Source organism: Nipponia nippon, unplaced genomic scaffold, assembly GCF_047370975.1.
Source record: "Nipponia nippon isolate SJK-2023a ecotype South Korea unplaced genomic scaffold, ASM4737097v1 scaffold_1, whole genome shotgun sequence".
Taxonomy (NCBI): domain Eukaryota; kingdom Metazoa; phylum Chordata; class Aves; order Pelecaniformes; family Threskiornithidae; genus Nipponia; species Nipponia nippon.
Genome location: NW_028262290.1, coordinates 9,122,820 through 9,147,875, shown reverse-complemented (window position 1 = coordinate 9,147,875; position 25,056 = coordinate 9,122,820). Strand labels below are relative to the sequence as shown.

At 40.7% G+C, this 25,056-nt stretch overlaps 1 protein-coding gene across 1 annotated transcript in view; it reads left to right on the top strand.

Annotated features, from left to right (window-relative positions):
* Window positions 1-25,056, top strand: part of TG (thyroglobulin) — a 158,754-nt gene that overhangs the window by 12,329 nt on the left and 121,369 nt on the right. Inside the window, exons 9-20 of the mRNA XM_087733838.1 lie at window positions 2,996-4,060; window positions 5,721-6,308; window positions 7,527-7,769; window positions 8,110-8,247; window positions 8,835-8,912; window positions 9,361-9,473; window positions 10,166-10,277; window positions 11,444-11,644; window positions 15,631-15,840; window positions 18,108-18,262; window positions 18,760-18,916; window positions 22,912-23,136. Of these exons, the coding sequence (XP_087589964.1) occupies window positions 2,996-4,060; window positions 5,721-6,308; window positions 7,527-7,769; window positions 8,110-8,247; window positions 8,835-8,912; window positions 9,361-9,473; window positions 10,166-10,277; window positions 11,444-11,644; window positions 15,631-15,840; window positions 18,108-18,262; window positions 18,760-18,916; window positions 22,912-23,136 (3,285 nt within the window). The remainder of the gene's footprint in view (window positions 1-2,995; window positions 4,061-5,720; window positions 6,309-7,526; window positions 7,770-8,109; window positions 8,248-8,834; window positions 8,913-9,360; window positions 9,474-10,165; window positions 10,278-11,443; window positions 11,645-15,630; window positions 15,841-18,107; window positions 18,263-18,759; window positions 18,917-22,911; window positions 23,137-25,056) is intronic.

Below are 25,056 nucleotides of genomic sequence, written 5' to 3'. Positions count from 1 at the left end.
CTTTGCAGCCATATCTGTCTCTTGACTCCATGGGCTGAGGCACTAGGTCAGAATATCTGGGATAATATAAGGAAGCCAGTGATGGTGGGTTTGGGTTTTACCTCCTTCATTTGGAAAAATGCTATGGAATATCTAAGGCATCTCTCATCCTGAGCATTTTTTCCCCCATCTCTGTCACTGCATGAAAATTGCCAAATCCAGTAAAAAAAAAACCAAACAAACATTTTGGAAAAGGTGTATGGGTTTGGGCTTTGAGAGATTTCATTAGGTATACACCATCAAATCAGTTCTCCAAATGGAAATGACAGCAGAAATGTCAAAGGGCCGGAGGGGAGGAGGAAAGTTAAAAACCTTCACTCGGGAGCTCACTACCTAAATATTCAGGACTGCGGTGGGGGGCTGGGGAGCACAAGGTCTTAGCGCAGGGGCCACCTTCAGGGAAGGTAATTGCTCTGTCTGCGAGATGCAGCCTTACCACGCAGGTAGAGAAGGAGGAACCTACCCTGGGTGTCACGGCTCCCGGTCCCTCGGAGTGCTCTGGGCACAGACAGGCTTACTGTGAAATGAAAATGTTAGCATGCCTCCAAGGCTGATCACCAAGGATATTGCAAGGGAACCTCTGAGAGGCCTCACCATATGTTGGGACTGGTTGTTTTCTCTTTGAATGTGCTTTGCTGAGCCCTCCTGATGATTTTTTTTTGGGGGGGCGGGTTGGGGAATGACTTGATGCACCTTGCAGCTTTTAGTGATGGACTCGGGAAATTTAAGCAGGGAAAAAATCTCTGCAGAGGTTTTGCAGACTAACTCCCGAGAAGGTATTTCATGAGGATATAGCTGCAGTCTGTGTTCAGACAGTTACATGCCACATGCGTGTCTCCAGTTCTGCTCTGTATTACTTCTCTTTAATATCTTCGACTCTCACGCTCAGCAGCGTGAATGCTGGAGGAGGCAGAGATGTAGGTGTGAGTAGCACATTGGGTACTCTCATGACCAGGCAGTCCTGAGAGGGACATTCTCCTTTTCAGACCTTTAAAAAAATAAGCAGCCCTTTCCTGCTTATTCCTTGTCACTCTGCTTTGATTTCATTCAACAGTGGGTAGGAGGAGAAAGCATTTAAAGACCGTGATCCTACATTTTTTTCATATTAGCATACTTGCGGGATCGTGGCTTACACTAACTTATTGATCCCCAGAGGAATATTCTTCATCCCTCTTACCAAGAGCCAACACTGAAAACAGAAGGGGCCCATCCTACAGAAAATGCCTTTACAAAGGAACCACTGTGAGGGACGCTGAGCCCCTGCCAGGACATGCGGAGCAGGGCAAGGGTGTGACAAGGAGGAGTGAGAAAGATGCTGATCACAGAGCCTCAGATTACTTGCTAATCTATTTTAGCAGCTTTTAAGATTTCCAGCTTTTATCCTGAATGTTAACAGGATTTATGACTGCTTTATCATATTGCCTGAATGTAGAATAAATGGGGATGGGGCAGGGAGCCCAGGGAAGGCCATGCTGGAGCAGACCAAAGCTGTTTATTCACCATCCTGTCCCCTACAGGGACAGCAGTGGTGCTTAGAGAGAAAGCGTGAGAAACATGGGACATATATGTAGCTTCCGTATACCCTCCCTGTTGCCTGCAGGCTAGGGAGTCCCCAGACTGGAGGCTGAATCAGGATCATTATGTTCAGCACTCCTCTATGGAGTCATCTTCTAGGGATTTGCCTAATTGCTCTTTAACCTTTTATCCTTCCCAGCATCCTCTGGCAATAAATTTCATGGTCATAATTATGTGCTCTACTTCTGGACCATTTTAATTCCGACACTGTGAGAAATACTGAATAATAATTGTCTGTTGTGAATGTTGTGGAAAATCCTGTTTTTTTAAAAACCTTTATCATATTTTTTGTCCAGGCTGAATAGTTTCTCCTACTGGAAAAGCTGTTCTGTCCTCAAAATATTTTTGCATCCCTTCTCTATAATTCTGCTACTTTTGCATCCCTTCTCTGTAATTCTACTGCTTTTCAAGGAAAGGTGACCGTGTGGCACACGATTCAAGCTGCCGCATGCGTTCCAGAGATCCAGTCAGTGCCATAACCAGCCTGTCTGTTTGGTTCTCGGTGTCTTTATATCTACTAAGTTTTTCCTTTTTTGATGGCTTTTGAGCCTTAAACTGACCTTTTCAGAGGTCCTTCTTCAGTGATGTGTTGCATCCTAACTTGGAGGCATTCCTGTCTGTATACGAACTACGAACGTGCAGACAGGGCTGGATGCAGGTGTGTACCTATGACATAGCTTGGCCCAGGATGTGGGCAGCTGGGGCCACTCTTGGTGCCCTCAGTACCCTGACATTTGACCATTTTTGTTGAAATTTTGTATTTTTTTTCCTTTAGAGCTCATTTGTGAATGCCATCTGGTCCTTAGCACTCTATTACTGCTAATTTTAACAATTTGTTTTCAAACCTCTTGAAATCAACACTTCACTATGAAACTGAAGATCTAGGTAGGAAACCTCCATAAATTCCTCATTAGTGGGCATTGGTTAAAATAACTGTCTGTTTTTCTGCAGTCTATTTCTCTTTCTTAGGTTCACATATTGCACCTGGATCATGGGAGGTTTTCATTAGAAGCAGGCATCCTACCAGAGAGTTAACATATTTGGAAAAGACTTTATTCATTCTTTCAGCCGTAGGAACAGGAATGAGGATTTACATTGGTAAACAATAGAACCAGAAAAAGACTACAGAGCAGACAACTCAGGTGTTGTGAAGGAATGTTTCCTTTCACTTTATGTCTTGACTGGAGAATTTTATTTATAGACCATATTCAACAACAGTTCAAATTTCCATATCAATGTGCGTGATGCGTAGTTGAGGAACTAGATACAGGTTAAACTATACTTTTATGTGGTTTCTGATGAGACTACTTTAAAGACAGCCATAGAGTTACAGGTTTTGGAAGTTCCAAAATTTGTATTTTTTTTTTAAATCTTTGTCTAGGTGAAGAACAAGTGTGCCTCTCTGAGAGACGACAGGCCTTGTCGAGGATCTTTTATGGCCCTGCTGCGTACTTCAGTCAGCGCAATTTGTTTTCCACGCTAGATATGCAGTCACAAAAAATAGCTGGCTTCTCAAGACCCTGCCCTCCCTCCTTCAAGGAGCTGTTTCTGGACTCTGGATTGTCGTCCCCAGTTGCACAAAGCCCATATGTCAGCCAGACTCCTGGGCTAGAAACCACCCTTAGTGAAGCCATCACAGGGATATTCCCATCAAGGGAACTGGCTGAAGTGGCACTGCAATTTACTGCCAATCCAAAGCGTTTCCAAGAAAACCTCTTTGGAGGAAAGTTCTTGAAGAATTTGATCCAGTTTAACTTCACAGGGGCACTTGGCACTAGTGGGAAACACAGCATTGGCCAATTTTTCCCACAGGGGAATGTGGCAGAGAGGGATAATGGCCAAGGCCTTCTGGAATCTGCTGAGGCATTTTCATTAGAGGTATCAAAGGGGAGCTCCATTGTGAGTGAGCCTCTTGTAGGCAGCTTTGGCCGCACAGTAACTCTACAGGACAATCAGAATATGATGAAGTTCCTTTCCTCTGTTCTGGAACTACCAGAGTTCTTTACTTTTCTTCAACAAGTGATTTCTGTCCCCAAAAGCGCTGCTGAAGATTTAGGTGAAGTGGTGAAACTAGCATTGGGATCCACAGACTGTGATAAGGAGCCAAGGGACCTGTTTGTTCCAACATGCACCAAGGAGGGGAGGTATGAGGAAGTTCAATGCTATGCAGGAGAGTGCTGGTGTTTGGACACTTCAGGTAAGGAAGTTCCAGGCTCAAGAGTTCAAGGCAAACATCCAAGGTGTCCCACTGATTGTGAGAAGCAAAGGAGAAACCTGCAAAACTTGAAGCAAAGCCTGCCAGCGGGATCAGATCTTTTTATTCCCTCTTGTACCGAGGATGGAGACTTTCTGCCACTCCAGTGTTATGGAACAAATTGCTTCTGTGTTGATCTGAATGGCAAGACTATTCCAGGAATAAGGGGAAAAGCTGGAAAGCCAATGCAATGTAAGTCCTAGGGACTGGGAATTTAAAGATGCTTCCTTATTGTGTTGGACTTTCATGATTCTTTCTTCATTCATTCCAGATTATATCTGGAAATGTATGGGTGGAGCATACAAACAATATTGTCCCCTAACAGGAAAGCGAGTCAGCCCTACAGTTGCAGGGGAATAGTGGGAAATACAGTGTACATAAACCTTGATATCCTAAGTCTTAACGACAGACCCCTCTTCTTTCAGTGGGTTAGGGTAGGCATGCTCAAAACAGAGAAGCCTGAGGTCTTGCCTTGTTAATGAGCATATCATTGGCATCTGTCTCTACTTACGTGTGTAGCTAGTATATATAACATCCATGATGCCCATGAGACCTGGAGCATCTGTGTAACTGGATGTGACCCATGCCAAGTGAAAAAGCCCTTTTACTTCCAGGACCAAGTCACCTGGGCATGGTCACTGGCTCATCCTTGTCCTGAGAACTGAAGAGCTTTGGTGCTTTAAACCATGAACCTCTTTTAGTCTTTTAGCTCAAGAATATATCCTCAACTTGGTAGGATGTCACAGGAGGCCAAATGTAGGAAAGGGTTTCAAAGGCTAATAGGTTTCTCATAAAGGTCACGCAGTCAGGCCTGAAAAGCGAGTCACAAATGACTTGTCAGACATCAATTTGGCATTGCAGCTTGCTTATAGACTATGAACTGCCTCTTGTGCCCTTCTAGTAGTGTAATACAAAGGAAGAAGGAAGCACATAGGCTAGGGACATTTGTCTTTCGAGTTTCTGTGAACTGAAAATGGCACATCAATGGGGAGAACAGACCAAAAGAAGAGCCTGCATCTCATTTTGGAAGGAATAGCAGAGTATCCAGCAGATGATAGTGGTACATAGTGAAGGAGCTCCTTTGAATAGCAGTTTACAGAAGAAGTGGGGAATTTATCGCAATGATCTGAATTAATAGAGAAATTATATCTAGCAACCTATTTGTAGTGCAATCAAAAATAAACAGGTTCATAGTTCTCTGGTGCTCAAAAGGATACGAGCTCCTATGTTTTGCTAGGTTTGTAGAGCTGCTTGGTGGCAAAATGAAATCTGGTTCTGGAGATGGCAGAAAAGGCTTCCAAAACAAACTCACTCCACCATTTTGAAGGATGACATTTTTATATTCAGCTGCAACGGTCAGTAGAGAATAGGAAGAGAGGACAACAGAATCTGAAAATTCTGGTTAGATCCAAGGGGAAATAAAATCAGTATTATCCTACTATTCAGATGGTTGCTTCTGCAGGGATTGGCTGAATAAGAATTAACTGCCAGATTACCAAGTGTATCTGAAAATACCTAGCTGGTGTGAACAGATTCAGGAAGGCATTTAGTGTCACCAAGCACCTATCCCCCCCAGGAAGAACTACAGGCACCTAATGTGCTCAAATATTTTAAAAAAATCTTATCTATACACGTCTTTCAGTGCTCACATGCCTTTGGAAATCTTACCCTGGTTCAGCATGGGAGCTTAATAGCATTGGCTCTCTTAATAACAGGCGAGAAATGTTGTTGTTGGTATTGGGGTAAGTGACCAAGTTTTAGTAATGGTGTTTATAGTACTAGGGGGTTAGGGGGTATTGTATATCTTCAGTGCATTCATAAGACATGCTGTGCATGTTTTTCTTTTCTGCAGGCCCAAGTGCTTGCCAAATAACAGCTGGTCAGGAGTTTCTAAAGGCTGTGAAACTCCTGTTGTCAGATCCAAGTGCTCTGTCTCAGCTCTCCAGCATTTACCTGCCGCAGTGTGATGCTGACGGTGCCTGGAGGCAGGTGCAGTGCAGTGGACCTTCCGAGCAAGCCTTTGAGTGGTACGAAAGGTGGATTGCAGAGAACAACAAAGGCAAAACTCTGCCCATTGCTAATCTATTGAACATCATAACTGGATATAAAGAGGCGTCTTCCAAAGGCTTTTCAGCTTTTGTTAAAGTTTTGTATGAGGCTGGGCACCAGAATGTCTTCCCAGCATTCACCAGGTATTCCTCCTTCACTGATCTCCCAACTGAAGTGCTGGAAGGAAACGTGACCTATGCATCCAAGAACATTTTACTGGATCCATATACATTCTGGCAGCTTCTGAATGAGCAGCTGACCTATTACCCAGGACCCTATACTGATTTCAGTGCTCCATTAAGCCACTTTGAACTTCGTGATTGTTGGTGTGTTGATAGCAAAGGAAAAGAGCTGCAAGGAACAAAGGCAGAAGCGAACCAGGTCCCAGCATGTAAGTAAGAATTTCTGGCACATAAGTAGCAGTGTTTCTGGTCTTTGCTTTTATGCCACAAGAAGAAAGTCCTTTCAAGTGCTCTGAGGTAGGAGACAATGACTTGTCGGAAAGATCATCGATACTGCCATCGTCACTGGCCCCCAGAGGTGGGGTAACTCATTTTTGGTAAATAAGTAAGTGGTGTCTCAACTTTGGGAGTAAGGAGGACTTAAGTTCTGTATCAAGTTTGTGTAGATTTTATAATTTGGAATTTGGACATATAATGCTTTTGCAGAAGATACTTAGCCAGACAGCAAAGGACACTTTGAAGTTAGAAACAGTGTGTGAAGAATTGTATGGAAAATTCACGATTACACTGTGATATAAATACATTTCAAGAATGCCTTAAAATGAGGGAAGAGGAATTTTCTTTACTGTTTCTTACTATGCAGTCAAGAGTAACAGATATCCCCTAGAAGTCACTAGGAGAAGAGTGAGGCCAGCACTGAAGTTTGGTAAGCCCTCTGTCTAGACAACGCCACCAAAGCTGTTGGGCCCTCTTTGGGGCTACTTCAGCAGATGACCTATATTATAAATGTAGTACTAAAACCATGGTCATCACATAGTAATTTTCCAGCTGGGAGGAAGAGACAGGACAATGAACGTCAAACTTCCAAATGGGCCAGGAGTCCTGGAGATGCCAGTCCTGTGGGCAAATGGGGAATAAAGGGGACAAAGCAGATTAGCAGAGAGTTATTTTAGTGGAGAAGCTTTCACTGAGTTGGTTCAGTGTGTTGAGCTGCCATATATGAGTCAGTAGATGTATGGAGAGGACAGGCTAAGTGTCAGCTGCCACTCGGGACCCAAGTGATATACCTTCAGTTTCCTTTCTCACTCTCTTTTCTGATTATCCACTTCTTTAATGACAGTGACTGAGGAACAGTTCTGTAGAGGCATATAACTCCATTTGTAACCAATGATGAGGAGGTAACTTAAAATTATCAAGGCTTTGGCCCAAGACTTGGAGAATGTTGGGGTGATTCCTGGTGCTCTTGGACACTTGTGGTTATATAGCTAAGCACTGATGAGTCTCGTTTGCTTGCTTTGTTAAGCAATTCAAAACTGAGCAAGTGCAGGAGGAAAGAGAAGATGCTAATTAAAAGACCTGCTAGTTTTCACATACAAATCTTTACTGGATTTAGATGAAAGGCATTAAAATACCCTCTGGTTCTACAGGTCCTGGTATATGTGAAGGTGTTAAGCAGGAAGCCATGAAATTTATAGAGGAGGCAGAGCAGCTCATCCTAGCATCAAATAGTTCCCACTTCCCTTTTGGAGAAAGCTTCTTGATGGCAAAGGGAATACAGCTCACAGACAGTGACCTCCTACGTTCTGCCCAGTCCTACAAGACAGAGGTGGTGGTCTCTGAAAAGCTGTTATCGGGCAGTGACTATGCTCTCCAGCTGGCTGCACGGTCAGGTAGGTGAAAGAGAGATGAGAGCTTAATTAAATGGATTAATGCCCAGGATCTGTGCAAGAGTACTCTGTGTCAAATTCAACTTTCCTGAAAAACAGATGCAATTCAGCAGGTGTAATTAATCAGTGTAATTAACCTGCCAACCCAAGAGCTGATTTCAGTTGTCTTATATGTATGACATGATACATATATTAGATCTGGACACTTACCAGCCTTTCTGTACTTGCAGCGTTTGTAAATTTGTCTTCTAAAGTACAGGGAACGTTTAGGTGTTTGCGAAAATGTGCATTTAAAATATCTTCTATCAGCCACTAATAGCTTTCTTTTACTTATCTTTTATAGTCTTGCATTTCTACTGGCGGAGTCACTTTACTTCAAAACGTTCTGCTGGGGAAGCAATGCAGCTGGGTTTTCTCCCTTACATCCCACAGTGTGATGGCCTGGGAAACTGGGAACCAACTCAGTGTTATGAGAGCACAGGTGAGCAATTGCTAATAAGATACTCTGGGCTGTCTGAACAAAGAAAAGCTAAGCAGAATTCTAATAAAAAGATGGAAAACCTGTATTCTTGTAGTCAAACTGGAGAGAGGTGAAGTGGTCCACAAGATGGGTGGAAAATTGACTGGAGTGAGGGACTCAAGTGACAGATCATTTGGGCTCAAAAATCAGTCAATGTTCAGTTGCTCACTGCTAGTAGTGTTCCTCCGGGTCAGTTCAGGGGCTGGTATTGCTTAATGCCTTCATTAATGACCATTAATGACCATGACCAAGGACGATGAGATGGAGTGCACTCTCACCAAGTTTGTGGATGATACCAAATTGCTGGGAGTAGATGATATGCTTCAGGATAGGGCTGCAATGGAAGAATCTCACCAGAGCCGCTACGTTTCCATTCTTACCACTGCTCTCAAGTGTGGTCTACTTATCTCTGGATAGCAGAGTTAACTGTGACTTAGATTTACTGATCACTTTCCATAGAGCTGCTGAGGATGAAAATCTTCCCAGTATGCAACAAAGCATACTGCAGTACAACATCTAAAATACAGCTGTTTTTCTTCCCTGGCCAGGTCATTGCTGGTGCGTGGATGAGCGAGGACATTATGTTATGGATTCCTTGGTCTCACGCGCAGCAGAACTTCCCAAATGTCAGTTGGTTTTTCTTCCTAAATATTTGTCTTTACCTGTTCTTACAAATTTTAATATTTATTGAAAACACTAGTATGATATGCATGAAAAAAGGCTTGTTTCTAACCATTGCAAGGAAACAAAAAGGAATTTTATGCTTGTTTTGCTAGTTCATTTAATTTCACTATGTGTGATTTTGACTTGCATGATTTGAGAATGGACCCTCTACGGTTGGTGGCCCTGCTTGAGCAGGGGCGTTGGACCAAATGTCCAACCAAATGTGTCCAGAGATCCCTTCCAACCTCAACCATTCTGTGGTTGTCAAACACTGATCAGGAATTCCCTGCCTGAGGCTGTAGTAGAGCCTAATGGAGATGTGCGAAGGAGCTGGGGATGTACCCCTTTCTCTAGGTTAGGTTTGAGAATTTGATTTTATTTTAACATGCATGTATGTTTTCCCTCTTACAGGCCAGACATCATGTCAGCGATCTCGAACCAATGCCTTAATTTCCAGCTGGAGACAGAGCAGTTCAAAGCTGGATGCTTCTACAGCTGATCTATTTGTCCCCTACTGCCTTGAGGTGATTTGACATGACTGAGGGAGGAAGAAACAAAACCTCCTCAGTTTTTCTTACACCATGCCAAAGGCCCGTATGGTTTCAGTCTATGCTCCTTAAGCATCCCTTGTGCATTCCTATTAACCTGAAAGAAAAGAGTAAGACAAAACAAACAGCAGGCGTAGCCCTCCATAAGGCAGAATTTAAATAGTTTTGAGATGAAGACCGGGAATAGGAAGCTCTGTCCCTGCCTGCACTGCCCTCCTTCAGGGTGGCTCTGCCTAGGCCTTTTGAGAGCTATGCTTAAAAGGCACAATTTAATTGACTGCCATTTGGGGGGCTCTTTCTTCCTGAGCTGTGAGGGAATGTCAGGATGAGAGGGAGTTGGATGCAGGTATCCCAAAATAGGGTCCATGACATGTCAGTGAGCAGGATAGAGCCCTGAGATGGGCAAGGAACAGATATTTAAAACCAAGATTATACTACATCTTCATCTCAATGGGCTTTCAGTCTGCATACTGCTTCTCTCAGGGCCTGGTCTGTGTATTAAATTAGGTAGACTGTATTTTAATATTTTATGTTTCTTTTCAACATGTTGTATTAATGGAAAAATGTAAATATAATCAAATATTTTAACCAACCTTTGGGGTATGGATTGTAGCACGTCTGTATTAATATAGCTTGTGCTGCATTGATATGTAATTGATTCTTTGTAGACAGGAGAATACTCTGTGCTACAGAGATCCGACACAGATATTTGGTGTGTAGAGCCTGTGTCAGGAGAAGTATTTCAGCGTGGCAGCAAAGATTTGGATGGCGATCCTGAGTGTGAGTAATGCTTTACCCACAGCCTGTGACACTAGTGGGAATGCCTCATGCTTTGCGGCATATGTACTTTCCTTTTCAGAATGATACATGTGAAACACAGGGGGCTTACAGTTTAATTCCTCAGTGACATGGTACATACAAGCACATCAACATTGAAAGGGTATCTGAAAATAGTTATCCTTTACTTCCATAACACCAGAAATACATCAGTCTAGACAAACTAATGTACAGGCTTCTATGCATTTTTTCCTTCCATTTCTTACCACCATAGAAACTTCTTTGGGCTTGTGGATGAGTTTTCTAAGGCAGTGAATCCTGAGCTGTGGGAACTGGGCCACGTCCAGTCAGTGAGTCCATTTTGCATGGTCCTCAGGAGAGGATAGTGAGTTAGAGAGTACTTTCATCCGATGCAGCAAGTCTGCTTTCTTTTGGGCTAATGTGGGGGCTAATGATACATGCCCATGCAGACCTGCAACAGGCTTGATGGAGGATAAGTAACTGCGTGTTCACTGAGTTGTGTAAACATTCGTTAAACAGGTTTACAAGCAGATGAACAAAATTAGTAAGAACCAACTTTGTCTCAAGTTTGGACTGAACTTTTTGGATCATCTTCTCAGAGGGCGGTTCTGTACAGTCATGTCTCTGTTTTGTTTGTTTGTAGGAGATGATAAGTATTGCTCTTCCATGGTTGTTTTTTTCCCAGTTTTAAAGGTATTAAACTGGGACATTTTGACTATTTTAAAATGTAAATAATTGTACTGTTACACTTAAAATGACCTCGCTCAAAAATTCTTATTAAAAAGATTATTTTGATTAAAAAAAATCAGCATCTGAATGATACACTATCAAATTTATGGAAAAAAAGATATTAATACAAAATAAATATCAATATTTTTGCCACTATTTTATTGATGCAAACCCATATAAACTACACTTTAATCCCTGGAAAAAAATGTTTTTTTTTCTAGTGGAAGTAAAATTTCACGTTTCTATAATGATTCAAATTATTTATGGTTTCATGAACACTCACCTTTCTTCCTTACACAAAAACAGGCCAAAAGCACTGCTGTTCAGGACAATTCTGAACATTAGTATAGTTCATTTCTGCAGATGATTAGTTTGTTGTCTTCTGCTCTGTATCTTGAAACAAATTTCTCTCTTTAAAGGTTCCAGTTTCTGTAATATGCTGAAGTCTAAAACTGGTTTACGAGAAGTTGGCAAAGGCTACATCCCCCAGTGTGAAGGGGACAACGGGACTTTCTCACCCATGCAGTGCAGCCAGGATCAAGAGAGCTGCTGGTGTGTCTTCGACAATGGAGAAGAGCTTCCAGGGACACGAGTAAGCGGAGGAAGATCTGCATGTGCAAGTGAGTTCTTGCTTGAGGCACATTGCTTCTGAGCAAGCCCAGGTCTGGTTCTTGACCCAGATCCTAACTTTTTCCAGTATTTAGTTGTATTTAAGCTTCTTTGTTCAGGTCTTTACAGAGATTTTTTGCTCAAGAGGTATAGTTATCTTTGTGTTACAGTGGATTTCAGACCTACCTGGACACAATGTCTAGTTTTCTTCAAGTGCTTTGTCAGGGCGAAAGGAGAAGGGAATGGATCTTTGACTTTTCTTTATTCATAAAACTGGTTAAATCAAAGCAGTTGAGCTATTAAACTTAGCTAAAATGTCAATCTGAACAGCTTGCTGCAAACTTGAACCTGTTCCAGACTGAGCTGTCTCTGGGATTAAAAGCCATTCAACCGACTAAAATAAAATTTGAAAAATGTATGCTTCTGCCATTCCCACTCTTGCCTTGTGACCAGAGTTGTGAAAAGGATGTGCCAAAGCACTACATATTCACAGAGTGTTTCCTGCATGACCAGAGCTGCGAAGCTCTGGAATTCACTCACGATTTCCAGTGAGATGTCCAAATGGGAGACATTTGGATAAATTTAATTTGCAAAGCCTTTATACAGCTCCCCATCACTGAAGTGAAGAAAAACAAATTAAAATTTCTACAAGGCTATGGTCTGAAGTGTAACGATTAGTGGAAACTAGAGATGTTAAAAAGAAAACCTTCAACTAGTACCCGCAGGACACTTCTGTTTCCATAGTTCTTTCAGTTTTTTTAAATGAGAACTGCTGGTAGATTTAAGAAAATGAGACCACATGATAAGAAGTTGCTTCGGTTTCCTTTCATGATTCTGCTATATAAAGAGCAATACATGCTTACCAAACAAATACCTGATTGCGTCAGCCCAGCTAGCTGTAAGGCATCATTTTAGTCAATTAGATAACTCCTCAGCCAACTTGGAACCCACCACCAACATAATTTTCTTTGAACTCTTTTGTACCAATAGAGAGCTATGCGGATGGGATTTTGTGAGAAGTTGTGAGGAGACCCCAGGGTTGTATCTGCTCCATGCAGTGTGGTGATGTGTGGAGATGCCCAACTGAGCTCTGAAGAGATGAGCTCCAGAGCTAGGGTAGCATATCCATGTGGACATAGCAGTCCAATATGGGCTTCTAGCTCTGCAGAGAAGCAGAGCTAATCGGTCTAACAAGTACAGTGCTGCTGCCATCTTGCTTTCAGGTTATGGGCTAGTATCTCTGTGGGACATGGGTCTGTGTGATATTTATTTTGTTTGGATGAGCTGGAGGAACTCAGTGCGACGCCCGGCACTCAGCAGTACGGATTGACTTTCCCATAGACTCTGAAGGTGAACAGGGAAAAGTGGAAGTGTTTATAGTAGGCCAGAGAAAAGTCAGAACTAGTTGTAAATGTTAAGAAGTCCTTGATATCTCCTTCTCTCCATGAAACCTCATTTTCTAGGTTTCCCCCTAAATTCCAAGGAAATTTATGCAATATGTTCTAAGGATGGTGTAGGTGTACCCTGAGATATGCCCCTAAGATGATTTTCCATTTTGCGTGCACATCTGCTGTTTCTTGGGATCCTGTAATGCTGTACTTTTCCTAGAAGAAACAGTGACTGAATGATTAATGATCTTCCTTTTTTAAAAGACTGAGCTGAGAGAGAGAACTGCTTTGAAAATTCAGTGGAAACCTGGCTTTACTGAAAGCTATTTGTTATTTTCTGCATAGAAATACCATTGAAGTAATGTTTAATGATTTTCCTGGATTTTGAAATAGTAATGGAACTTCTTCATGCTAAACAACTCAGTTATTGTGTAAGCATAAAGAAGCAAAGGTTATTTTTCCTCTCAGTCTACCCAGCCTTATACAGTCCTGGGAACTACTAATAATTGTTCAGGAAAAAGGCAAGGGAGTACTATCTCACTATCTTGTAGATCTTGTCTATCAGCAAAAGAAGCTGTTGTGGTAGGAAAATATGATAAACTTCTCCTCCAACATCAGAACAGACAGCTGTAAACAACAAGTAATAACTCATAGTGCCCAGTGCATGCAATGAGGTTTTCATTAGCTTAATCATTTCCATCAGAGGTAGAATCCTACTTTTTCTAGTTGACATGCACTGGAGAGATGATGCCAAGTATCCTAGCAGTCCTCACACGCATCTCCCATCCTCATGCCCATTTTCCATAGCTCTGAGTGGAGATAGAGGAGAGAAAGCCTTCCAGAGAAGGTCCTCAAGACAGTAATTTCCTTATAGAAATCTTTAGAAACACCTATGAAAGAAGTGTTAATATTCAACTGGATTCTGATTCACTCTTAGAGGACTGAGAAATTGGGGCAGAAATAGAAGAACGACAAGATGGTGTAGGCTTGATAATGATAGTAAATGAGATGACATCTATAGAGGGGTAAATGAGCAAATTACTGATTGTGAACTGAAACCTGTGAACCACACCAGGAAATCATCCATCAGTTACGTTTTGAGGGCTGGTTATTTTTCTAGTTTTCATACCAGCTCTCTTTGGAACAGGCAGTAAAAGACTATAGCAGCATGCGGCTGAGACTGGATTTGACTTTCTGGGTATAAAAATGTGTTAGAGCAATAAAGAGACATAGACTGATTTTTATATACTTCGTATTAAGAGATATTAATGTAATTTACACATAATGGTGGATGTAGTTTACATTGGTCAGGATAAGTATTACTGTCTCTTTTACAGTGATATCTTTTGGTCCTAAAATCTCAGGAGGTTTATTAAGTTTGTTAAGCAAGGATGCCAGGTTTCCACCTTTACTGAAAAAGAAACTGGATACAGAGTCAATGAGTGAAGAGGAGGAATGTAGTGGCCCCATTTACAGAGTTATTGCAGAAAAGATGCTATAAAGAGACTTGGAAAAAAATGCATTTGGCAATTCAGAGAGACAGATATGAAAGCCTTTTATTCTGGCATTGAAATTCTCAGGGTTGGAAAACAAAGATGTGCTGTGCACACTGGATCCCAGATTCATCCTGCAATGTTTTAAGCTTTAACTGAAGTGGTTGCTAAGTTAAGGAATTAATCTCCACATCTCCATCAGAAGAGGAGAGAGAGGCTGCTCAGACCTGAACCTTCAGGAGGGTTTGCCTTCCTCCAGTGACTAGGGAGGCTGGGACCAATCTGAGCATTGGTATTTGGAAAATGATCTATACATACACCAAGCAAGTAAATTGTATGATATGAGGACATCTTTTTCTTCATGTTTATTTCTAAGTAAGGAAGTTGGTTTTTCTTCCTATGTTTTGTAGCTTTAGAACTCAGAAGTGTTTCATTATTACTAGATATATTCAGTAATTACACTGGGATTTGGCTAATATTGAGTGAAGCAGTTGATTTGTACTGATTACTAGAAATTAATTATCATTGTAGTTAGCCTGCTATTGTCTGTTACAGCGGGCTAGCAGGGTTGAAATGACTGTATTGATGCAGAGTGAGTTGACAGGCTAAACTTTGTGCTCCAACTCCGAAGCTGTGTACTACTGTTAAGAACCTGCTGAGTCACCAGAAACACCCTGGTGCTGTTTAAGACACCATAGTCATGAGTTCCTCATCTTAAAGTTTTCAAACTTCATTCTAAAGAGAATTGAGATTTTTTTTGGCCCTGCCTATTTTCTCTGATATCTTTTGTAAAGGTTTGTTCTGCTGATGGTTAGAAACCTCCTTCTCATTTCCTGCTCAAATTTATTCATGACTGTTTTAAACTTATCTGTTCTTAGAAACCACGCACATAGCTTTCTGGACCCAATGCATTACCCATCAAAGTCAATATGTGTCTTTTCATCAGCTTTAGTAAACTGAACCATGCTGACATCAAACCTGATCCAAGTTGAGATGAGTGGGAAATGCATAAGGTTCTGTCTAGGTTTTCTCTGTTGATATGAGATTATGTGGACTTTTTACTAGAAGTGCTTCATAGCATGCCACTAATATATCCCCTTTCTCATGTGCTTAAAGGTCCGCAGTGTGCTCTGCCATTCGGTGCCTCATCTGTTCTCAACGGAGCTGTATTTTGTGAAAACATTTCTGGGCAAGCTTCAAGCGTTCAGCAGTGCCGGCTGGTTTGTCGCCAGGGCTTCCATAGCGCCTCTTCCAGCACGTCGTTTCAGTGTGATGTGCAACAGCGTCGATGGGTCTCGGCTGCCCCGCTCTATCAGGCCTGCCAGAGTATGTCTGAACTGCTGTGGGTTGGGAAGGGCGCAGAGCACTGTCAAGAGATGTACAAAAATGTGTTTTCATCACGAAGCTACTGTGTGAATGACAATAGTAGGGCACAACAGTTATATGGGAGCTGCTAAATTAAGATGAAGTAGATTAGTCCTGCCTTCTGCCATTTTCATCTCTGTGTCTTGGCTAGCTCATATGCCAGAAACAGTCCCGCTTTTCTGTGATAATATAGCTATAAATAGTTATTCAATCTATATGCAGATTTTTTCTTTGCAAGTTAAAAGATGCTGGCACCTTGAAGTGTTTCTGATGGAACCACTTAGTCCTGGAAGAACAGATGAGCGCCAGATGTTTGAATTTGGCAGAACTTGACTGTTTATTTGCATAATCAAGTCACTGTTACTTCTGCATCTTTTTGCAGCAGTCTGTTCTTTAGAATTATTGTTGTCTTTGATGGCTGACTTGTGTTTTTCAAATAATTTTTCTTTCAAGAAAAAAATGGCACTTTAAATCTTGGAAGAATCAGTTGTCTATTCAGAGCTCATGTAATCGGATATTAATGTTGGCCTTTTCAATTATTTCAAATAGAGATACGTTCTGATCAAAACGGTAATTTGTAGCAGTGCTGAACTCTGAGAAATGCAGATCTTGATGCCAAGTTTACAGCTACTCTTCATCTCCAGAATGGGTTAAACCCGTTCTGGAAACTGCTGTATTGACACTTTTCCAGTTGTACCACAGGTCTTCTATTCCAAATGTAAATGACTTTAAACTTTAAATTTCAGACTGAGCCTTTTTGTCTGTAATCGTGTTTGCTAGGTTTTTGTAGCATGTTATGAAGTAACTTTCATGTTTGCCTGATGGCAGTTGAATAACTGTTTGTAAGGCTAGAGGGGAGTGTGTGGCAATCTGATAAAAGCTGCCATTTAATGCAAGCTAAGGACTTCCCACAGTAATTTGTGTCTGAAATAGACCATGGTTTTAAGGAGAGATAAAAAATTCCCAATACATCTGAAGGTGATTGAATAAACTTCACGATAATGGAAAATTCACCACAACACTTAGTAATTTGTTCCAATGGATAATTACCCACACTCTTAAACATCTTATGTCCTGTTTCTTATGTGTACACTTAGACATTGCGGTTAAGTCAGCTCTTTACTCTCTGATAAACTAAACAGATAAAGGGCTTTGTGCCTTGCAGGAAGAAGCAAGCTTTTGTGTCCTCTGGTCCTTCCCACCGTTCTCCTTGAATACTCTCCAGGCTTTCCCACGCTCACTCATTTTGGGAGCAAGGGCTGGAATTGTGCTCCAGCAGTGGCAGTTGTACGTGATGCAGGGAGGGTCTGCAGAGGGAGAGTTCTGCTGCTTCTTCAGGCTGGTGGGATAAGAACCAGCTCCATTTGGAGGTGGCACGACAGCATCACCATTGTGCTGAATCTGAGATAACAAACCCTCCATGAAGCCTGGGATCAGTGTAAATCTAGTGGAGAAAAGAAATTTGCACCTTTTTTATTCTGGCTAAAAACTGGATAGATAGATTTTCATCTTGTGACTGACGAGCTCACAGGTTTCCCATCGATTTGTGTGATTTGCATCACTCTGGTTTGCTATCAAAAAATTGGAAGGCCCTTGTAGATGTCCACGTCAACACCATTATTATGCAATGAAATTTATTCTCTTCTAAAACTTGACTCCTAGTTAATTTGACAACCTAGGTTTCTGAAAGCCCATTTGAATTAGTATTAATTGCTTTAACCACTTAATTCCTTTTTTAATAGAAGTTCTTTCGTGATTCTGTCTGAGACAAGCAGAGCTTGACAGGTCAATAATTCCTGTCTTCCTGTTTCTTTTCTAAGTATTGGCATAACATCAGCTTTCATCTAGTTCTCTGGAAATTCCTATCTGCTTACAAAAAATCATCATTAATGATCTAGGTTGTTCCTTATCCTTCTGAGAGTTAATTCTCCAATGTAAAATATCTCTTTATATAATTATGAACTATATAACTTATATAACTATTATATGTTATATAACTATGTCACCTATCTTTTTCTCTAATTCACAACACATATTTACCAAGCATGTCTCTTGCTGCTTATTATTTACTACGGACAACTCTACTGCTTTCACCTAGAAATAGAGAGTTGCTACTAATGCAAGATCAAAATGCCAAATCAGTGTTGTCTTTTTTCAAAGTAACTTTGAAAGTCAGTTTCCACATTAAATAGTGAGGCTACTAAATGCACTTTCTGCTTATTTTTTAGAGCTCCAATTACTTCAGACAGTTCAAGCTCAAACACACTTTCAACTACTACTGCCTCCTGAGAAGACTTGTAGTTCTGACTACTCTGGATTACTCCAGGCATTCCAGATATTTATTTTAGATGAGTTGAAGGCTCGTGGTTTATGTCACCTCCAGGTAATTTCAATTCCTTATTCTCTGTTGTTGTTGTGTTTTTTTTGTTTGGTGATTGAGTGGGGTTTTTTTTTGGTATTAAAAAAAAAAAAAAGGTGAGACACAAAGTTTTACAACTTTGCCTGTTTGAGAGAAGTGGAAGAGCAGAAAACGCCATGAAATCTGTCATGATTGGCAGCACTCTCATATGGATGGCTGGGAAAATAGGATGTTTAGTCTCACTGACCCCACATCGGCAGATCAGCTTAATTGTAGCCATAGAAGTCCTATCACATCAGTCCAGTATTTATTAAAAATATATTTTGATGGAAGAGAACCCTTTGATTAATCTTACAGTGAGTAAATGACCTGCTAAAATTATCTTTTCCTACTTCTCTTTTTTACAGGCCCTTTTGAAAATGTTGCCTTTGAGCATAGCGCAGTGTAATTGAATAGGGAAAGGCAAGAATAGAAGGTTCTCAGGTTGACTAACCGTGGTTTCATTTAATTTTGAATTTGAGGTAAATGTGTTTGGAAATACCGGCTCGGTTTCTGTCTGTGATGATTCCGCTGTCTATGTTGAATGCCTGAGCGTGGACCGCCTGGGGGTGAATGTCACGTGGAGGATTCAGCTGGAAAACATCCCGGCAGCTTCTCTCCCTGACTTACATGATATTGGTAAGTTTTTTTTTCCTCTTATATTTCTGTGAATTAAGCCTGCTTTGCTTTTCATTGGTTTGCTTCCCTGTGTCTGCTCTTAGGAGGCACTAACAAGGTAGTATAAATGCTCATGGAAAGAGTCTTTATAATGCTGGAGTTATGTTTTTGAGCTTTCGGTGTTGATATATTTATCTTTTCAGGCTGTGACTGCACAGAGGAAAGGAGCTATAATTGAATGTTTCTTTCCGATAGGACTGCCTCTCCCAGCTTCTTCAACTGAGATTGAAAATTACTTTATCAGGCATGAGCTGAACTGTCCCAGATGTTCATTTCAAGCAGGCAGGCCTCAGTGGTGGAAAAGATTGGGTTCCTTATTGGGTTGGACTCAGAGAAACACAATTCCCACATTGCCAAAAATATAACTAATTTTTTCCAAGTTTTTTTTTTTCTTTTAATTTCTTTCTTTTTTTTCCTTTTCATTTTCTATTTATTATATTACCTTTGACACTAAAGAATGACCCTTACCTCAGAAGTCCTAGAGCAATTATGCAGAGACCATTGACTGACAGATCCTTGTTGTGGTTTCCAAGTCAGTTAGGGATGATGTAAGGAACTTCTTTCAAAGCAAAGTCAGTGTTTCCCTTTAAAATAAAAGACATAAAAGATATATCCCAGATTCAAATGCCCTCTGTTCCAGCTTTTGTTCAGTTTTACTGCTTTGCAATGGTGTTCCCAGCACTAAATATAAATAACTCTGCCTGCACGTGTCCTTCCCACTAACTATGGGGCTTGGAGACGTGTGCAGTTTTTGCCTGATCAGAACCGAGTTCAAAAGCCTTCAGGATGCAGATAGCGGCTGCAGTAGTTGTGGAGTTCCTGGCTTTACAATCTGTTTATGTTTACATCCATTCAGTTGCTCAGATTATAAGGGAAACATAAATATTCAAGCAGTTTGCAGACGGTGGATCAAAGTATGAGTGTGTTTGGTTTTATATTAAACTTTACTTTTGAAAGTGTTCTGCTTTGAGGACACTACATTTTTGACCCTCTCCACACTATAATTTCCCCATATTACTAAAATTGCTTTTCAGGGAATGACTGTATAGTTTCAGAAGAAGCAGTATGAGTCTAGTCTGGGGAGATCAGACAACTGGGAACCTGCTCTCTGTATCCTTTTGGCACCATCAACTTCCATTACCTTCTAAGGCAGCTTTTGGTTTTTCTGTTTGAGGTGTTTTCTGGTGTATTTACACAGAGTGAGCAAATTGGCTCTCTGATTTGAAAATCTACATTACTAAAATGGCTTCATTCTTTTCCTAGTTTCTTTATGTGTAAATGAGAAGTCTTGCTCTTGAAGTAGCTGAGAAAAGAATTGTTAAACAGAAACGCAACATGCATGTGTTCCCAATGAAAAGTCTCAAACCTAAATCACTCATGAATGCTTCATTACTTTTTTTCTTGCAGATATTTTCATGTATTAAATTCCAAGGCTGTGCAAATCCCTTCCTGAAGGATCTTATGCCATTTGGCTTTGTAGCTTAGGCCTCAGCTCTAAAATAGTAAGGAACACTTGCAGCAACTTCTCTCTTTTCTGTTCAACAGTCAAAAATACTAATGATTATAAAAATGAGCTTTTGGTGGATGAACATACAGTAAACGGTTCCCATCAGTGAGAATGGAGGGAATCAATCCCTGCTCTATACAACTGATATTTTAATCTGTGTCTTTGTGCTTTGTATTTTCCTTAAAGAAAAAAAAGAACAACAAATTTACTTTTTTTCTTTCTGTTTTCTCTCACTTTCTCATTGGCCAATATAAACTCTGGGTAATGGTATGATACCTCTCAAATTAAAGTTAGTGTTTCGTTCAACAGAGGCAGACCCTAAATCAGAGTTCTTCCACTGCACAACACAGGATGCAACTATTTGCAGGCTATTTCTGTATGTGAAAAGATGTATTGCAACCCCAGAAGTCCACAGCCCTAAAGGTATACCAGACTCTGGGGAAATGCTTAGTAAGAATTTCCAGTAAATCTAACAAAGTATGAGATGTGTAGTAGCTTGAATTGCCAAAATTGTGCAGCAAAACAGGAGCAAAACCAGGGAAGCACTATTATATCTGCTATGCTTTAGAACATGCTGAAGGTCCCAGGACCAGCAGAGAACTGTGGCCCCAAGCTGGCCAGTCATGCTGGAAGGGCTGAACCAAGGCAGCTTGTGTAAGACGTTACCAGCGAGTCTGTGGCTGGCATGTCTGGCAGGCACAGAATTGTTCTCTGCTGAGATGTTAGGGGATGCACCTGTCTATTTGCAATGCTTGAACATGTATACTATAGTTAAACACTTGTTTATATACTCTGAATGTAAAGGTTACCGTATATGCATGGATACATAGTGTGGTCATAGGAGGGTCACATTTAGCGATAGTGCTGAGAACTTTTCGACACAGGGGAACGTTTTAGACTAAAGGAAATTCAGGAGACCTAAGTGGATTCTTACTGGTTTGACTGCTTCTTTTCTACATGTGAATTCCCTCCAGCTGTCATTTCAAGGTTATTTTTAATTCTGCTACAGCTGATAACTAGACGGTTCAGAAGGATATTTGCTTGAATAAAAGGCTAATCTGCTTATTCCTGCTTTCAATTATGAGACAATTTCTGGCAAAACATTTGCAAAGTGTTGTTGGTTATGTGGTGATCTCCAATTACTTCCTTGCAAGCTGAGTATCATTTTGGCCTGGGGTTGAACAAAACTAAGTGCTATTTTGTTGATTATAGTATGTGTCAGTGCAGCAGAATGATAGGTTGCTCAATGCTGGAGAAAACAGAGCATTGAGAATATGAGGACACAGCTGTCAGCCTTAATGAGATATCTGTTCACTTTAGCCCGTAAGTGTAAAAACCTCGTGTCCCTCCTCTGCAAAGGGGGAAACAACATCTACACAACAGCAATCAGCTACGGACCAACATTGAGGAAGAGAAGGCACCTACGCTTTCAGTATTCAAGGTCTAGATTGATCTTTCAGTGTCTGGCTGTGAAATTCTCTCCCACACAACTGAAAAACCACCCCTGGGCTACAGTGCAAAGTTAGGAAACTCACCACGTGAGAAGGCAGTAGTACCCTCAGCTATTTGCCTTGGACACATCAGTCATAAAATAATCTTTGTACAGCATGTAAGCTGTAACATTCCTCATGCTCTCCTTATGTATATAACATGCCCCCTGTGAAAATTCAACATCCAAGGCCATTGGTGTACTCGCAAAACTCAAAGTATACAGTGTGTAGAACTTCCCTTTGCTGGGTTATGGGCTGCCCATCACCTGTAGCTACAGGAGGCCTTTATCTTGCAAATTTGAAGCAGTAAACCACACCAACATTTCATTCAATGCCATAAAGCCTACAGGGTTAAACAGAATGTGATAACAAGAAAAATCTGCTGGGAACACTGTTGTAGTAGTTCTGGTGCAGCAAAACTGGGGAATTTGCTCTTGATCTAGCACTGACAATTGTCCTTGCACAAGTCATCAAAAAGGAAGCTGTCTGGGCAACTAAGAGTATAGAGAGTAGGAAAGGTACTCACTGTTTTCCAGCTTTCAACACCAGCTTCAGCAATTGTGGAGACCGTGTCTGTTGCATAGGTGGATATTTTGAATATCAGTAGTGTGATGGAAGGTGATCATTATATTGTTACAGATGCTGGCCTTCAAAAACAAACCAACAAAATGCAGAAAAAGAAGCAAATTATACTCCTTGAAAAAGCAGGAATAAATTAAATCTGAACGTCAGATAACCCTGGTTTTCATCTACTGATTTTTTGTAACTCAGAAATCAAACTTTGTTCTCTGATGCTTTAGTTTTTGAAGATGCCATTTTTTATTGATTTTTTTTTCTGTTTCTTTAGCACTCTCTACATATACTGAGATTAGGACTTTAATCTGATAGACACCGTACAGACTCATTCTTGTCTGCTGTTTGCTATTTCATGCTATTTTGTTGTATTTTTACCCCTTTAGAAAATGCAATTGTTGGAGAAAATCTCATTGGAGCATTTATAAAAGAGATCAAGGATGGTGGTTTTCTGCTGCATTTAGACTCCAAGCAATTCCTAGGAGATTCTTTCATTGATTTTCCCCGGGATGAAGAGTTTGATCTGTCTCCGAGTGTGCAGCTAGGATGTAGAAGTGGGTTTCGAAGAATTTCATCTCTTGGGAAAGCAGTCCCAAATTCACAAGGATGCGGTATGTCTCTGTTTAGCTTTTCCTTCTTTGATGCTGTTAGGAATCAGTATAAAACTAAAGTTAGAAAATAATCAGTGAACTTGTGTTTATGGTTAATATGTGAAAGGTGTGAAGCACCAACATGAATGACAAATGTGAAGAGAGATGGGAATTAGTGCTTTGCTTACTGTTCAGTCCTTGTGTTGAACCAATGATTTGGAAACAGGCATCATGGCACTGACATAGTATAGAAGGTTTTGTGAATATTTTTTTGGATTTTTTAGATCTGTCTGGTATTAGAAGGTCTTTCCATAATATCCATAATATCCATTCCACTTCTAGGTATAAGATCAACAAGAACTGATATTGGATAGGTTTTCCAAAATGAGGAATATTTTCAGATGGGAAAACTGCAATACTATGCAGCTTAAGCTAGAGACCCTAAAAGCGAATCAAAATACATGAAAACAACTTAGCTCCCTCGTTGGTATGGTGGTTCTCTTTAAGTTAGGAGAGCTTCCTAATGCCTGGGCAAGAGCTTCAAAGTAATCAAGAATCATAGAATAACAGCCTCAAGCTGTGCCAGGGGAAGTTTAGGTTGGATATTAGGAAAAACTTCTTCACCGAAAGGGCAGTCAGGCACTGGCACAGGCTGCCCAGGGAAGTGGTTGAGTCCCCAGCCCTGGAGGTATTTCAAAGACGGGTAGACGTGGTGCTTAAGGACATGGTTTAGTGGTGGACTTGCAGTGCTGGGTTAATGGTTGGACTCAATGATCTTAAGGGTCTTTTCCAACCTTAACGTTTCTATGATTCTGTGATTCTAAGTGATGAATCAGTTCTGAACTGCTGCAGTTTCCAGCTTGTCCCTTTAAGGGTAAATTCACTGCAGTTTCAGTTCATCTCTGTAGTCTGAAACACTTCAGATTTTGGTTACTTAAATACACCATACAGAAAAATGATTAATTCATACTGAGAATCCGGAGTCTGTAACAACTTGCAGTTACCTAACAAGATGTACTGTGGTACTGATTAAAGGTGTCATTATTCATTAAGTAGAGTCCATCATTTAGCGCAGAAGAACTTACAAAGACTGGATCTTTCTGCCAAATATTTCCTGCCAGGGATAAAGGCCTCTAGGAAGCAGTGAATTAATTTGCTTTGTAAGTTAGTTCATACATATTTGAACCAGCCAGCTGTAGAAAAAGGCACTCAGTAAAACAGAGTTATCATAGAGATGCGGAAAGGAGACAGTTTCTGCTCCAGATTTTGGCAGAGATTTTATATTCTAAGATGTCATGGTAGACATGCTGCTGGACACTGGTTTATGTAGTAGGACTGCATATTTTATTCTAAACAAGAGATTTAGGAATTCAGTTTCTTGTTCCTTGAAGATAGATATATATTTAATTTTATTTTGCACTATGGATATATTCTGGTCATTTGTCCTTCTGGGTCTGTTTCTTTACTAATACTAGGGACTGATAATAAGAAGTTATCACCTGTGATTACAGAAATCAAAGTTGTGTGAGGATGACAGGGATTCTTTCTTTATTCTCTTCCCTTTCCTGTTCCACCTTGTTGAAATACAATTGTCTTTTCAGATCCTGATCTTATTAATTTGTTTGTTTTTATTTCACTGTAAGTGACATTTCTGCTTGCTTCAGGAAGCATGGACAACTCTTAGTAGCAGCAGCAGCTTTCTGGTGTTCTTAATAAACCTAATATTTTTCATTTAGGAACATGCAGCTTGCATGAATCTACCTCTTCATCTCTCGTGTTTTTCTTACAGTCATCTTCTTCTTTAGGTTTGCATCTATTGCTGCTTTGTTTCATGTTTTTCTGCCTGTAAAATGGGTAACATTTATCATGTGTTAGTTTTTCTTCTGTGACATTTTTTCTTTGTCTCAGTCTTACACTGAGTTACTTTACCCCACAGGTATT